The sequence below is a fragment of the Mobula hypostoma genome, chromosome 12 (genome assembly GCF_963921235.1).
Source record: "Mobula hypostoma chromosome 12, sMobHyp1.1, whole genome shotgun sequence".
NCBI lineage: Eukaryota > Metazoa > Chordata > Chondrichthyes > Myliobatiformes > Myliobatidae > Mobula > Mobula hypostoma.
Window position 1 is genome coordinate 71,077,279 of NC_086108.1, and position 15,241 is coordinate 71,092,519.

The following is a 15,241-nucleotide window of genomic DNA, read 5'->3' on the forward strand; positions in this document are numbered from 1 at the left end:
AGGAGCTACTCAGTAAGTTAACTCCTATGAAGACCCGACTCTACGTGCCTGCCCCCCATGTCATTCAAATGCGTGCCTGTAAGTAAGAGGGCATGTATGAAATTTATGAAAGTTGCACCCAGATATGCGATGCATGCTATTGAATGTAACTATGGATGTCTGAGTTCCTAATGCATTGATGTATTTGTTCAACATGTATTTGGTAGATTGAGAAGGAAAGTCAATGTAATGTGGCACAGCATAAACTTGAACTACTTTACCTTATTGCACAGACTGAGTTTCTAGGCCAAGGACTTTATGAATGCTTTTGATAAAGTATTACATGGAGACTGAGTGCAGAAAAAGGAATGAGGAACTTTAGAAATTATAACAAAGCATTTATTGCCATTTCAGAGTTAGGTGAGTTTTACAGTGTGGTTGAGAGGATTGGAGATGATTGCTTATCTGGCTGTGTTAGATAGAGTTGTTTAGGCGTAATGGTGGCTCCAAAAATAAAAGTAAAAATAAAGTAAGACTTGAGACCTGAGTTGTAGGGAAAGATTGAACAGGTTTGGACTTTATTCCCTGAGGCACAGGAGAATGAGGGGACATTTGATGGAGCTATACAGAATTATGAGGGATATAGACAACAGTAAATACAAGCAGGCTTTTCACTGAGGTTGGGTGAGAATAGGACTAGAAACCATGTTAAGGGTGAAAGACAAAATTTTAAGGAGAACCTGAGGTTGGATGCCAGTGGATGGGTGGATGCAGGTTTGATTTCAACATTTGAGAGAAATTTGGGTAAGTACGTGGATAGTTGCGGTCTGGGGAGCTAGGGTCCAGTTTCAGGTTGATAGGACAAGGCAGAATAACAGTTTAGGATGGACTGTTTCTACATAGAAACATCCTACAGCACAATACAGGCCCTTCGTCCCACAATGCTGTGCTGAACATGCACTTACTTTAGAAATTACCTAGTGTTACCCGTAGCCCGCAATTTTTTCTAAGCTCCATGTGTCTGTTGTATCCGCCTCCAGCACTGACACCGGCAGCCCATTCCACACACTTGCCACTCACTGCGTAAAAAAACTTACCCCTGACATCTCCTCTGTACCTACTTCCAAGCTCCTTAAAACTGTGCCCTCTTGTGTTAGCCATTTCAGCCTTGACTATCCACAGGATCAATGTCTCTCATCATCTTATACACCTCTATCAGGTCACCTCTCATCCTCCATCGCTCCAAGGAGAAAAGGCCAAATTCACTTAACCTATTCTCATAAGGCATACTCCCCAATCCAGGCAACATCCCTGTAAGTCTTCTCTGCACCATTTCTATAGTTTACACATCCTTCCTGTAGTGAGATGACCAGAACTGAGCACAGTATTCCAAGTGGGGTCTGACCAGGATCCTATATAGCTGCAACATTACCTCTTTGCTCCTAAACTCAATCCCACAATTAATGTAGGCCAAAGCACCGTATGCCTTCTTAACCACACAGTCAACCTGTGCAGCAGCTTTGAGTATCCTATGAACTCGGATCCCAAGATCCTTCTGATCCTCCACACTGCCACGAGTATTACCATTAGTACTATATTCTGCCATCATATTTGACCTACCAAAATGAACCACCTCCTACTTATCTGGGTTGAACTCCATCTGCCACTTCTCAGCCCAGTTTTGCAATCTATTGATGTCCTGCTGTAACCTCTGACAGCCCTCCACACTATGCACAATACCCCCAACTCTTGTGTCATCAGCACACTTATTAAGCCATCCCTCCACTTCCTCATCCGGGTCATTTATAAAAATCACAAAGAGAAGGGGGTCCCAGAACAGATCCCTGAGGCACACCACTGGTGACCGGCCTCCATGCAGGATATGACCCGTCTACAACCACTCTTTGCCTTCTGTGGTCAAGCCAATTCTGGATCCAGAAAGCAAGGTTCCCTTGGACCCCATGCCTCCTTACTTTCTCAACAAGCCTTGCATGGGGTATCTTATCAAATGCCTTGCTGAAATCCATATACACTACATCTACTGCTCTACCTTCATCGATGTGTTTAGTCACATCAAAAAATTCAGTCAGGCTCATAAGGCACAACCTGTCTTTGACAAAGCCATGCTGTCTCTTCCTAATCATATTATGTCTCTCCAAATGTTCATAAATGCTGTCTCTCAGGATCTTCTTCATCAACTTAGCCACTAACCACTGTAGCTGTAGTTCCCTTTGACTCTAATTAGAAGACCAAAGGAAACTAAAAACGTTTCCATAACACGGTGAAATCTGATTTAAAAAAAAATAATGTAAGGTGGGTGTCAGATATCAAAAATAAAGCAGCATTTGAGTCAGTGCTGCAAAAGAACAAAGTGACTTGGGAGAATATATTTACAGAGTTTTAAAGACAACACCTCCTCTTGATGAGACTATATAAAACACTAATAGAATTGTTTTTTTGCTTCCAGTGATATAGTGGTATTATTGAATATACTAATAGTCTCCATAGCAGGACAGATTTTAGAAAGGGTATAACATAATAGGATGTTTGATAAAGTTTTTAAAAAACCCATAAGAATAAAAAGAATCTTCTTTTATTCATTGATGCAGATTATGGGGTGATTTAGAGATCTGATAGAAATAATGCAACCGTCAGACCAACAGATAAAAGTAGACCACTTCTAGTGATTGGAAAGCATCAAGAAAACAATGTGAGACTGGAATTCACTGCCGTGTTTAAGGGGTAAGGAAGAAAATTGATGTCCATGGTTACTTTGGATAGTGTTCTGGGTTGAAGGGACTTGGACCTGCTGGATTAACTATAACACAAACTGTTTGCTTGCCTGCAGGTAAATAGTGATGTTGGCTGAGCATATGGTTTAATTCTATGTAACATCAGTGTTCACTTGTACATTCAACAATGAATGCTCTCACTGTAAGGGGATCTCATTTCTGTAGCGAATGAAGCAAAGTATCTGTTGCTAACAGATCATGTTGAGTTCAAGCTGGAACTAGATGAAGTCTGGGTCATTCGGGAGGTTGAGGTATTGATAGACAGGACATACAGGGAGGTGGTTACACTCAAGCTGCAGGACGTAGTAACTAGGTGAGCATTAGGATGGAGAAAGGAGATAGACAGCCAATGCAGAGTACCTGTATGGCCTTTCCCCTCAACAGTAGGTATACTGCTTTGGATATTGTTGGGTTGATGACCAAGCAGAGGAAAGCTACAGGCATCTGGTCTCTGGTACTTAGTCTGACTCTGTGGCTGAGAAGGGAAAGAGGAGAAGACACGAGCTGTAGTGATAGGAGATTTGTTGGTTAGGAAACAGAAAGGATGGTTTGTTGCCTCCCACGTGCCAGAGTCAGGGACATTTTGGATTGAGTCCAAGCCTTGTTAAGTGGGAAGATGAGCAGCCAGAGATCATGGTCCACATTGGTATCAATGACATGGGTTTGAGGGGTGACAAATCCTGCAAAGTGAGTTCAGGTGCTAATTTAAAGGATGGGATCTCCAGGGATGTGATCTCAGGGTTACTACCCATGCAGGGGGATGGGAACCAGAGCACCAGAACAGTTAGCGAAGAGGTTGTAGAAAAAGATATTGTTAAGCCTACATACAAAGTCAGAAATGGAAAGGTTGAGCAGGTTGGTCTGAGCTGCATATCTTTCAATGCGAGTAGTATTGTAGGAAAGGCAGATGAACTTGGGGCATGGATCAGCATGTGGAATTATGACATTGTAGCCATTAGTGAGACTTGGTTGCAAGAGGGTCAAGACTGGTATTTCATTGTCTCAGGGTTCTGTTGTTTTAGATGTGATAGAGTGGGAGGGATTAAAGGAAGAGGGGTGGCATTGCTAATCAGGGAAAATGTCACAGCAGTTCCTAGTCAGGACAGACTAGTGAGCTTGCCTAGTGAGGCTTTATGTGTAGAACTGAGAAATAAGAAATATATGACCACATTAATGGGATTATATTATATACCACTTACCAGTCCACAGGATTTAGAGGAGCAAATTTGTAGAGAGACCGCAGACTGTTGCAAAAAACATAAGGTTGTGGTAGTAGGTGATTTTACCTTTTCACATATTGATTGGGACTCCCATACTGTAAAAGGCCTGGATGAGAAAGAGTTAGTTAGGTGTGTTCAGGAAAGTTTCAATAATCAGTACATAGAAGCTCCAACTAAAGAGAGAGAGATACTAGATCTATTAAGAAATGAGACAGGGCAGGTGACAGAAGTTTGTGTAGGGGAACACTTTACATCTAGTGATCGTAATGCCATTAGATTCAAGGTAATTATTGAAAAGGTCATTGGGTTGAGGTTCTAAATTGGAGAAAGACCAATTTTGATGGTATCAGAAAGAATCTGACAAGTGTGGATTGGGATAGGCTGTTTTGGCAAAATTGTACTTAGCAAGTGGGAGGCCTTCAAAAGTGGAATTTTGAGATACAGAGTTTATATGTTCCTGTCAGAATAAAAGGCAAGGATATCAGGTTTAGAGAACCTTGGTTTTTGAGAGATTTTGAGGCCCTGGTTAAGAAAAAAGATGGAGGTGCATAGCAGGTACAGGCAGGCAAGAAAAAATGAAGTACTTGAGTATAGGAAATGCAAGAGAACATTTAAGAAGGAAATCAGAATGGCTAAAAGAAGGCATGAGGTTGCTCCAGCAGACAAGGTGAAGGAGAATCTTAAGGGGTTCTATAGATATGTTAAGAGTGAAAGAATTTCATGGGACAAAATTGGTTCTCTGGAAGATCAGAGTATGGAGCCAAAAGTGATGGGGGAGGTCATAAATGGATTTTTTGCATGTGTATTTACTTGGGAGGCGGACACAGAGCCTACAGATGTGAGGCAATGCAGCAGCGAGGTCATGGCCCCTTAACAGATTACGGAGGAGAAGGTGCTTGTGTCTAGAGGTGAAGTAAGATGGATAAATCCCCAGGGCCTGATAATGTATTCCCTCAGGCCTTGTGGGAAGATTGTGCAGGAATTACAGGAGCACTAGCAGAGATACTTAAAACAACCTTGGCAACGGGTGAGGTACTGCAGGATTGGAGCATAGCTAATGTTGTTCTATTGATTAAGAAAAGCTCAAAGAATAAGCCAGGAAGTTATAGGCCAGTGAGCCTGACATCAGTAGTGACTAAGTATTGGAAGGTATTCTAAGAGACTGGATATAAAAGGACAGATTAGAGATAGTCAGTGTGGCTTTATGCATGTTAAGTCGTGTCTAACCAATCTTAAAAAGTATTTTGAGGCGGTTACCAGGAAAGCTGATGAAGGCAAGGCAGAGGATGTTGTCTACATGGACCTTAGCAAAATGTTTGACAAGGTCCAGTAGGGGAGTTTGATCAAGAAGCTTCAGTCACTTGGCATTCAAGATGATGTAATAAATTGGATTAGCCAGTGGAAGAAGCCAGAAAGTGGTTGTAGATGGTATGTTTTTCTTCAGAATTTCCCCGTATTTTGCTGCACTCATTTTACCCTCTACCTTCCACAGCCTTGTAGGGCCTACTGCTGCATCAAGTATCCCCACAGCATTATGCAGCCACCACTTGGGAGGGTAGGGTAAGGTAGGGATGGTGTGTTTTTGATGATGTGCAATGTTTGACTTATGACAAATGTAACGTTTAGTCTGATGGCCAAAAAGTTCAATTTTCTGTAATCATGCCATAGAGCTGCCTTCCAGCTGACTTCAGAGTCTCCCACATGCCTTCTGGCAAATTCTAGCAGAGATTTCATTGAGTTTTTTTTTCAACAATGGTTTTCTCTTTGCCACGCTCCCATAAAGCTACAAATGGTGAAGCACCCGCTAATAGTTGTTCTATGCACAGTCTCTCCATCTCAGCCACTGAAGCTCATAACTCCTCCAGAGTTGTCATAGGTCTCTTGGTGGCCTCCCTCATTAGTTCCCTTCTTGCACAGTCACTCAGTTTTTGAGGATGGTCTGCTCTAGGCAGATTTATAATTGACATGTGACATATTTTTTCCATTTCTTGATGATTGACTTAACTGTACTCCAAGGGATGTTCCGTGACTTGGAAATTTTCTTGTATCCATCTCATGACTTTTGCTTTTCAATAACCTTTTCCTGGAGTTGGTTGGAGTGTTCTTTTGTCTTTGTGGTATAGCTTTTGCCAGCATACTGATTCACCAGCAGTTGGAACTTTCAGATACAGGTGTATTTTTACTACAGTCAATTGAAGCACATTGACTGCACACAGATCTCCAAAAACAGATCTCTATTTAACTACAGTCAGCCCTTCGTATCTGCGGGTTCCACACCCGCGGATTCAACCAACTGTGGATCGAAAATATTCGAAAAAAATATTCCAGAAAGTTCCAAAAAGCAAAACTTGAATTTGCCGTGCACTGAGCACTACACTGAATCCACTCGAATGAAGTGATGTATAGGCTGTAGCCTCCCGCCATTTCACAGATCCTCACTGTCTCGCCAGCACTCGTCGTTTGAGCATTGTTCGCCTCGCGTCTTGTTCGTTCGCTACTTGTGTTGCGAGCGAGAGGAAGGAGTTTGAGGCTAGTAAGGGATGGCTGGCTAGCTATGTAAGGCGCTACAGCCTCAAGAACTTAAAGATCACGGGAGAATCGGCATCGGCTGAACCAGCGTTCCCAGAAGAGCTACGATGGTTGTGTCTGTACTGAACATGTACAGACTTTTTTTTCTTGTTATTATTCCCTTAGCAATACAGTATAACAATTATTTACATAGCATTTACATTGTATTAGGTATTATAAGTAATCTAGAGATGATTTAAAGTATACGGGAGGATGTGCGTAGGTTATATGCAAATACTACGCCATTTTATATAAGGGACTTGAGCATCGGCGGATTTTGGTATCCGCTGGGGGAGGGGGGGTCCTGGAACCAATCCCCCGCGGATACTGAAGGAGGACTGTAATTATGTGAATTTTAAAACCAGTTGGCTACATCAGTAATGATTTGGTGTGTCACATTAAAGGGGGGTGAATACTTTTGCAATCAATTATTTTGTGTTTTATATTTGTAATTAATTTAGATCACTTTGTAGAAAGAGTCACTTTGACACAAAGGAGTCTTTTTCTGTTGATCAATGTCAAAAAAGCCAAATTAAATCCACTGTGATTTAATGCTGTAAAACAATAAAACATGAAAACTTCAAGGGGGGTGGTGTTTGATTACTTTTGATAGGCACTGTATGTCTCAGCATAAGTTTCTGCTGATGAATGCAATTCCTTTCACTTTTGTGCCTGAAGTAGTTTGTATTTTGGAAAATAGATCTTTGTGTTGAATATTTATTAATATGATATTGTCTTTCTGTAATCTGTTAAAATTCAGATTGAATTGAAATCACCTTCCATTCATTAAACATCATGTGTAGTCATCAGGAGGGGGGGAAAAGATGAACACCAAAGCTGAATGTAGGTTGCATGCTGTTCAGAGGACAAGTTTGATAAATGCTAACTATAGCCTGGATTAGAAAATATAATTGCCAGTTACATCGTCATTCTTAGTATTTTCTTTCCCATTGTATTTAAAGTCTTTCCTTTATTCGTTGAAAGCTCTCTTTTTTTGATAGCTTTCTTTGATGACTCCTTAATTGTGCAGAAGAGTGTCAGTAATAAACTACTTGTCAGAGTGCCTTGTAATTTAGGGACAATAACAGATTTACAAAACCAAGAACTTGTCACTACGTTGAGAGTTTTATTATTAGTTGTGTTATACCAATTGGTTGCATGTGACTTTTCTCTTTGCAGAAGCCTGACAAACTTCTGATTTTTCTTCAATTACCGGGTAAGTCCTTTTGAGAGCAGAGGGGCTGGAGTTAATTAATCTAACTAGAATATTCAAAAATGCTATTTATAATCTGGCTCCTAAATATTAAATCATTACATTCAGTAAATGGCAAATTTCAAATTGCATCTCAATTTTGAAATTAATGCTCTTATTAAATAAGAATTGATTATAATTTTTTCATTGGTCTGAAGTTAACAATTTCTCAACCAGTATGCAAAAAGATTGAACCAGTGTACCAACTAGCTCAAAATACATTGAAAGAGTCCCATAGAATTCAAAGCTGTATTTTCTGCAACCATGAGCATCACTTTCAGCTCTTCCATTTGATTTATGCTTTCAACACTTTTAAGATGGGTGAATTGCCTTGATGAAACACCACTTTGCTGCTGCTTTTTTGGGAGGTTCCACCAATCATTCTTGCAGATAGATTTGTTCACCTTTTGTAACTCTGGACACAATGAAAATAAATAATCTGGTTTATATTAAAAGGCAAAAGGATTATGAGGATCTAATGCTTGGCAATTGAGTTGGGAAGAGTGAAAATAGAGTCCAAAACAATTGAGTTGCCATGGAGTGATGCGTGGTCTCTGGCAATCACGTTGAATGTGTAAGCCTTGTATCTTCAGTTTCTTAGTTTCCTGATTGATTTGGGAATGCCTGATGAATTCCTTACCGTCATTGCACTATCATAAGGTGGTGAAGTCCAGTTGTAACATTCTGAATGTCTTCCTGCTAAAATTAGTTACATTTAACAAATAGAGTAAATCTTTCTGAAATGGGAGAGGAAAGTAAGGCACTAGTTGCTTACATTGTAATAGTTGGAATAATTGTGCACGTTTATTCATGTTTTTGCTATAGATTTATGTTTTAATTGGCCATTTCTTATGACCATAAGGCCATAAGACATAGGAGCAGAATTGGGCCATTTTTGACTTATCGCATCTGCTCCACTATTCCAACGTGGCTGATTTAGTGTCCTTCTCAATCCCATTTGCCTGTATTCTTCCCATTGATGGGCCTGATTAATCAAGAACCAATCAACCTTTGCTTTAAATATACTCAATGACTTGGCCTCCACAGTTGTCTGTGGCAATGAATTCCACAGACTCACTGTCCTCTTCCTCATCTCTGTTCTAAATGGACGTTCCTCTGTTCTGATGCTATGCCCTCTGGTCCTAGACTCCTCCAGTAAAGGAAACATCCTTGCACATCCACTCTATCTAGGCCTTTCAATATTTGATAAGCTTCAGTAAGATCCCTCCTCATTCTTCAAAATTCCAACAAGTACAGGGCCAGAGTCATCAAACGCTCTTCATAAGTTAACCTTTTCATTCCTGGAGTCATTCTCACGAACCTCCTCCGGACTCTCTTCAGTGCCAGCACATCCTCTCTTAGGTAGGGTGCCCAAAACTGCTCACAATACTTCAAGTGCAGTCTGACCAGTGCCTTAAAGCTTAAACATCACATCCTTGCTCTTGTATTCTAGTATTTTCAGATGTATACTTTTGTTGTATATTGCAAATTTTATTGACAGCTCTCTGAGTCATATTGGCTTATCTATTTGTACTTATCTGACTTGATGTGTACAGAAGATTTGCAGTTAGTGATTGGTTAAACATGTCTCCCATGGTGGTTAATTGCATGTAAGAATCAGGTGAAATTATAAACCTGTTGTTCAAAAGTAGTAAGCCTTTAATGCTTTCAAGATTCATTTGCAATTTATTAGATTGAATGTTAAATTAATATCAGGGTAACAATTACGAATGTATAAATAAAATTTAAAAGATGTGTGAAATTGAAGGTGCTCTCCAACTTCGTGCCTGTATAAGTGAACATTTTTTTAACTGATAGACAACAGTTCTTTGTAACTGAGAGCTTTTAAAGGTGAGTTGTATACACACTGAGACTAAGTGGTTGATACTAAGGGATCACTGTATGGAGCTGTATTTTTCATTTCATGTGAACAAGTGGAACTCCTGTTAGATGCATGTATTGGTGTGGTGGGATGTGAAATGGGAAGAATGCTCAGAGATAAATGGAAGGAAGTGATACCCAGTATGTGCACTTACAGTTTTCATTTGTAATTGTATGAAAATATCAATACATGCCATTAAAATTAATATTTATGTAGCCTGTAGTGGGAAAGATTAATTCTGCTGTATGGTAAACTAGGTTGAAGATTGTAAAACAAAACACAAAATATTGGAAATACTCAGAAGGTCAGATAGCATCTCTGGGGAAAGGAAAAGGGTTAATGAATCATCCTTCATTAGAACTGGAAATGAGGATGTTTTAAGTTGCAGAGAGGTGGCGAGAACAGGGAATATTTGTGATAGAATGCTGACTAAACTTAATACAATAATTACCTTAAAACTGGCTACTAAAGAAAAGAAGAAAAAGCTAAATAGAAACGATGGTTGAGTCACATCTGTGGATAGAAGAAAAGGGTGGTTATTTGAAACTGATAAACTTAGTATTAAGTCCTGAAGACTGCAACATATGCATATGGAGGAGAGGTGCCGTTACTTGTGCCTACATTGAGCATTGTTGGGGAAGTGTAGGTTACTAAAAATCAAGAGGTCAGAGTAGGGATGAGGCAAAGAATTAAAATGACAGGTTAATTGGAAGCTTGGATACTCTTGTGGATCAAGCAGAGATGTTTTTCAAAGCATTTATCCAGTCTATATTTGGTCTGTCCACAGTAGAGGAAGCTGCGTGCCATTAAACTGGAAGAAGTTCAAGTTCATTTTTTCTTCACGTGGAAGGGCCATTTGGGTCTCTGGAGGGTGATTGTTGGCGATATAAAAGGAGAGTGGTGTATCTCCTCCTGTTGGTTACATAGAATAGAGTTGTGAGGAAGGGCGTGTTTGGCGATGGAAGAAGGGATTAAGGATCCATGGAGGATATGAGCCCTTGGAATGCTGAAAGGGGAGGGGAAAATACTGTATATCTGTTTATGAGATCTTGTATAAGGTGATGGAAATTCTGAAGATGTCATCGAAGTTGTGGTTGTTAGAATGGAAAATAGGAACCAGGAGAACCCAATCCTTGTCCTATCTAGGAGGAATGTGTGTGAGCAAAAGTGCAGGAAATAGACAAGGTGTGATTGAGAGTCTGGTCATCTGTGTTGGAGGGGAAGCTATGGTTAAAGTAAAAGGAAGAAATCTTAAGGGCACTAGAGTGGAAAGAATCATTGTGGGAGAAATACAAAGAAATGGCGAAATGGAATTCTTACAGACAGCAGGGTGACAATTGGTGCAGTAAAGATGGTCATGGGAGTCATTGGCTTATAAATAGATATTGGTCGCAACCTACTGAGGATGAGGTGGAAATGTCAAGAGAGGGAAAAAATTAGAATTATACCATATGAAAGTGGCTGCAGGCTGCAGTTTGGCAAAAAAGGTAAGAAAATTTTGATTATGAGTACAGAAAGAACCGCGAGTACAGTGATTAATGTAAGAGAAATGAAAAGTGAGATCTCAGTAACTCTTGCTTTCCGGAGTACTCAGGAACTCTATTATCTAGCTCTTTTAAAAAAAAAAGGTCCCCTCAAGATTAAATATCTGATTGAAAGCGCTTGCATGTTAATTGTGGATTGCTTCCATCCTTGCCCACTTGCTAAATTTCCTGGTGTCACTCTGCATAGGTTTGCTTTCAGTAGGATGGGTAATGGCTTGCTGCATATCCCTATCTTTGGCTGTGAATGCTCAAAGCAACTAAAATAATTTTTAATCTCCATCCACTGCACGCAATATTTTGAAATTTAAAATAAAAACTTCATTAAAAATTTGAGAAGCTGCTGGGGAAAGGTTCTTTACTTATGTCTATCCTTAAAACAAAAATATCACTATCATTTTCCTTCACTATTTTGTCCGTTCCCCTTTTCTGCTTTTTCAGGGTCATGGACTTTCTTTGTGATTTTACTCAATTTATATTGTTTTCCTGTTATCTAGTTTTGTTTGCCACTGAGCAGGTATATTTTTTTAAATCTTTTTTATAATCAGTTTGAATATTTTTTCAGTAATTTGTATTCTTGTTGTGCAATGTAAATTTGATACTACCTCTTGAAAATTTTAAGTCTTTTATGTAACTTGTGTAATGAGTATTGCTGATTTTGTTTTGTATAAAATTTGTTTCTAGTAAAAGTAATTATTTCAAGTTAATTACTATCATTTTTCTTTGTATTAGATTTATTTGTTTATGTACTTGCCGTGATACTTATACTCATATTAATTATTATGAATTGTTATGGCCATTATGAACATACTTAAGTTTTGATGCTGTAAGTATCGATCATTTAAGTTGCTCATAATTCTGTTCTGTTTTCATGCAATTATAGCTTTGTTTTTGACCTTCCCTTGCAGCCAAATCCATCAAATAAACTAGCAATAATACATATTTTGGGTCTGTTGTCCAATTTGTTTACCACATTGGATATCAGTCACCATGACGATGAGCCTGAAGGCAGTGAAGCAAAGAAAAAACCCACCTTGCAAGGACCTAACCCAGTAAGTACTAGCAGTGGTACTAACATGGGATTCTCATGACTTGATCTTGCTCTTTTTTAGAAAAAAGAATGCTGTTTATGTAAACAGGGACTTGTTTGTGGGGAATTTTGTGTTTTATAAATTCAATCCAAGATTCAAAATAAACTACAAAATGTGATGATTTCCCCACAGGTTGTGGTGGTTCTCCAACAAGTCTTCCAACTAATACAGAAAGTTCTGTCTAAATGGCTGAATGATGCTCAGGTTGTTGAGGTAAGATAAATCGTAGAGTAATGTTAGTTCTGTGATTTGTTTTCAATGTTGACTTAAGATTCATGTTTTTGTATATACAGCGTGGCTTTTAAAAGGAAAGGAAATATCAGTCAGCTGTGTTTCTAAGCTTGTAGCTTTTCTGTACATCAAGTAATTTTCAGTGTTAGGGTGTTATATTTGCAAGTCATGTCAGTGCATCAGCACAAAATGTAATTTGAATTTGTATTTAATTTTTTTTGTTTGTTGGAGTAGCAGTTTACATTTTTGTAGCACCTTTTTGCATTCAAAATATTGCTGGTATAATCAGTCAAAATGCATGTCAGATAAAGGACGTTGGAAGAGTGACCACCTTTGGTCAAAGTGTGAAGAGGAAAGTTGAATTGGAATTGGTTTATTATTGTCATATGTATTGAAGTACAGTGTTTTTTGTGTACTGATCATACAGATCAAACATTACACGGTGCATTGAGCTAGTACAAGGTACCATTATAAAAGAATGGCAAATAGTACGTATTAGCTACAGAAAAAATGCAGCGCAGGTAAACAGTAAGATTGTGAAGTTAAGAGTCCATCTAATTGTACTAGGGAATCATTCAAAAGTCTTACAACAGTGGGGTGGAAGGTGTCCTTGAGCTTCCTGGTATGTGGTTTCAGGCTTTTGTATCCTCTGCCCAATGGATTGGGGTGAAGAGAGCATGTCTGGCATGGGTGGGGTCTTTGATTACGCTGTGTGCTGTACTGAGGCAGCAAGAGTTAACAAAGTCCATGGAGGAGAGGCAGGTTTCTGTGATGTGTTGGGCTATGTCCACAACTCTGCAGTTTCGTGTGGTCATGTGCAGAGCAGCAGCTGTACCAAGCCATGATGCATCCATGTAAGACTCTGTGTGGTGTAGCGATAAAAATTGGTAAGGGTCAACAGGGACATGCCAAATTTCTTTAACTCCCTGAGGAAATTGGAAGATTGCTGAACTTTCTTGGCTGTTGCGTCTAGGTGGTTGGGCCAGGACAGGCTATCAGTGATGTTCACTCCTTGGAACTTGAAGCTGAAAGGAAAGTGGGGAACTTCATGGCTAGATATCTTAAACCATGACTTCCATGAGAAGGTGGGGAATTGCATTTGTGCTGTATGAGTACAGCATGAAGTTCAGGATTTGTACAGATGGAGGAGAATGTAGGTATAGAGTCACACTTTTGATTGCCTATCCAGACATTGCTTTCTTTGTCCAAATGGTTACTTAGTTTTCTACTTTACTTTATACTATGGGACTTCCATTTGCACGAACGACTTTGTTACTGCAGGTTAACTTTCATGTTGATCTCTCAGAATTACCTTTAAAGGAAGATAGTATGCATTGATGAGCTAGTTACCTGGTAACAATCAATATTAAATTACTGCTGGTCAACTTTGGTGTTGTCTGTTTATCTGCATTTACTGTAGCTATAGCCTTAGTTGGTGCAACACACACAAAATGCTGGTGGAACGCAGCAGGCCAGGCAGCATCTATAGGAAGAGGTACAGTTGACGTTTCGGGTCGGGACGAAGGGTCTCGGCCCGAAACGTCGATTTTACCTCTTCCTATAGATGCTGCCTATGGGAAGTTGGAGAAGATCTTAAAAACCTCACTCTGCATAAAGCTCTGGATTGTTTAGAATGATGTTCTACATTTTAGCTAATGTTATTCATCAATGCCTTAAAGTGAAGTTAGAATTTGACCTCTCCGACATTTTGTTCTCTGCCGTATCCACGCCTTCCACTGCCGGTTCTTCATATCCCTTGTATTCAGTAAGGATCAGAAGATTGCCCGTCTCCAGACAGCAGATTCTACCGGCCCCGGACTGCGATCTCTGCTGCTTCCTGTTCTGCCCTCGATTACTTTGGACTCCCCCAGATTACGGATCTCGCCGACTCCATCCCCGACCCCGACCCCGACAGCCCAGTGACACCACTATTGCCAATGATCTCTGGGTTCCACTACCATCAATGCCGGTTCCTACGACCCCAGACACCTTCAGATGGCTAATTGTGCAGCCTTTAGCTCCGGCTCCAGCCTACTTCTTCAGCAAGTATTCCACACCCTGTGCTGAAGACTCCTCCTGCCTTCAACCCTCTTCTTCTTGTTAGTCACCCCACTCTGGTTCTTTTCATCTTGAATTGCCAAAGAGACATCAACTTTCTCGACTTCAGCACTCCTCTTTGCGTCTCCAGTCTTACCCCCACTGAACATACTGCTGTCCACTCCCTCTGCACCAATCCCAACCTTACCATCAAACCTGCAAACAAAGGGAGTGCTGTTGTAATGTGGCGCACTGACGTCTCCCTTCCTAAGGCCAGGCGACAACTCTCAGACATCTCCTCATTCCTACTCCTTGAAGAGGACCCCACTCTGGGCTATCAGAAGACCTGTCTCTGACACCATCACTGACCTCATCAACTCTGGAAAACTCCCATCTACTGCCACTAAATTCAGTTCCCTTACTCCACACTGCTTGCTTCTAACTCCCATCCAAAATCTACAAACCTGACTGAGTAGGCCTATTGTCTCTGCATGCTCTTGCCCCACTGAACTCGTGTCCTCACATCTCAATTCCATTTTATCCCACTTCATTCAATCCCTTCCCACCTACATCAGCGACACTTCTCATGCCCTCGATTGCCCAAATAACTTTCAATTCCCTGACCCTGACCACTTCATCTTCACCATG

At 40.2% G+C, this 15,241-nt stretch overlaps 1 protein-coding gene across 4 annotated transcripts in view; it reads left to right on the forward strand.

The window, feature by feature from the left end:
• The window catches only part of ipo13b (importin 13b), a 146,847-nt gene that overhangs the window by 82,984 nt on the left and 48,622 nt on the right, over positions 1-15,241 (forward strand). For 2 of the 4 annotated variants that reach the window (XR_010019923.1, XM_063064375.1), the window contains 2 exons: positions 12,143-12,286; positions 12,458-12,538. Coding sequence is in view for 3 of the 4 variants with exons in the window: in XM_063064375.1 (XP_062920445.1) it covers positions 12,143-12,286; positions 12,458-12,538 (225 nt within the window). In the remaining variant the exon portion in view is untranslated. The other 2 variants (XM_063064377.1, XM_063064376.1) reach the window with 2 other exon arrangements.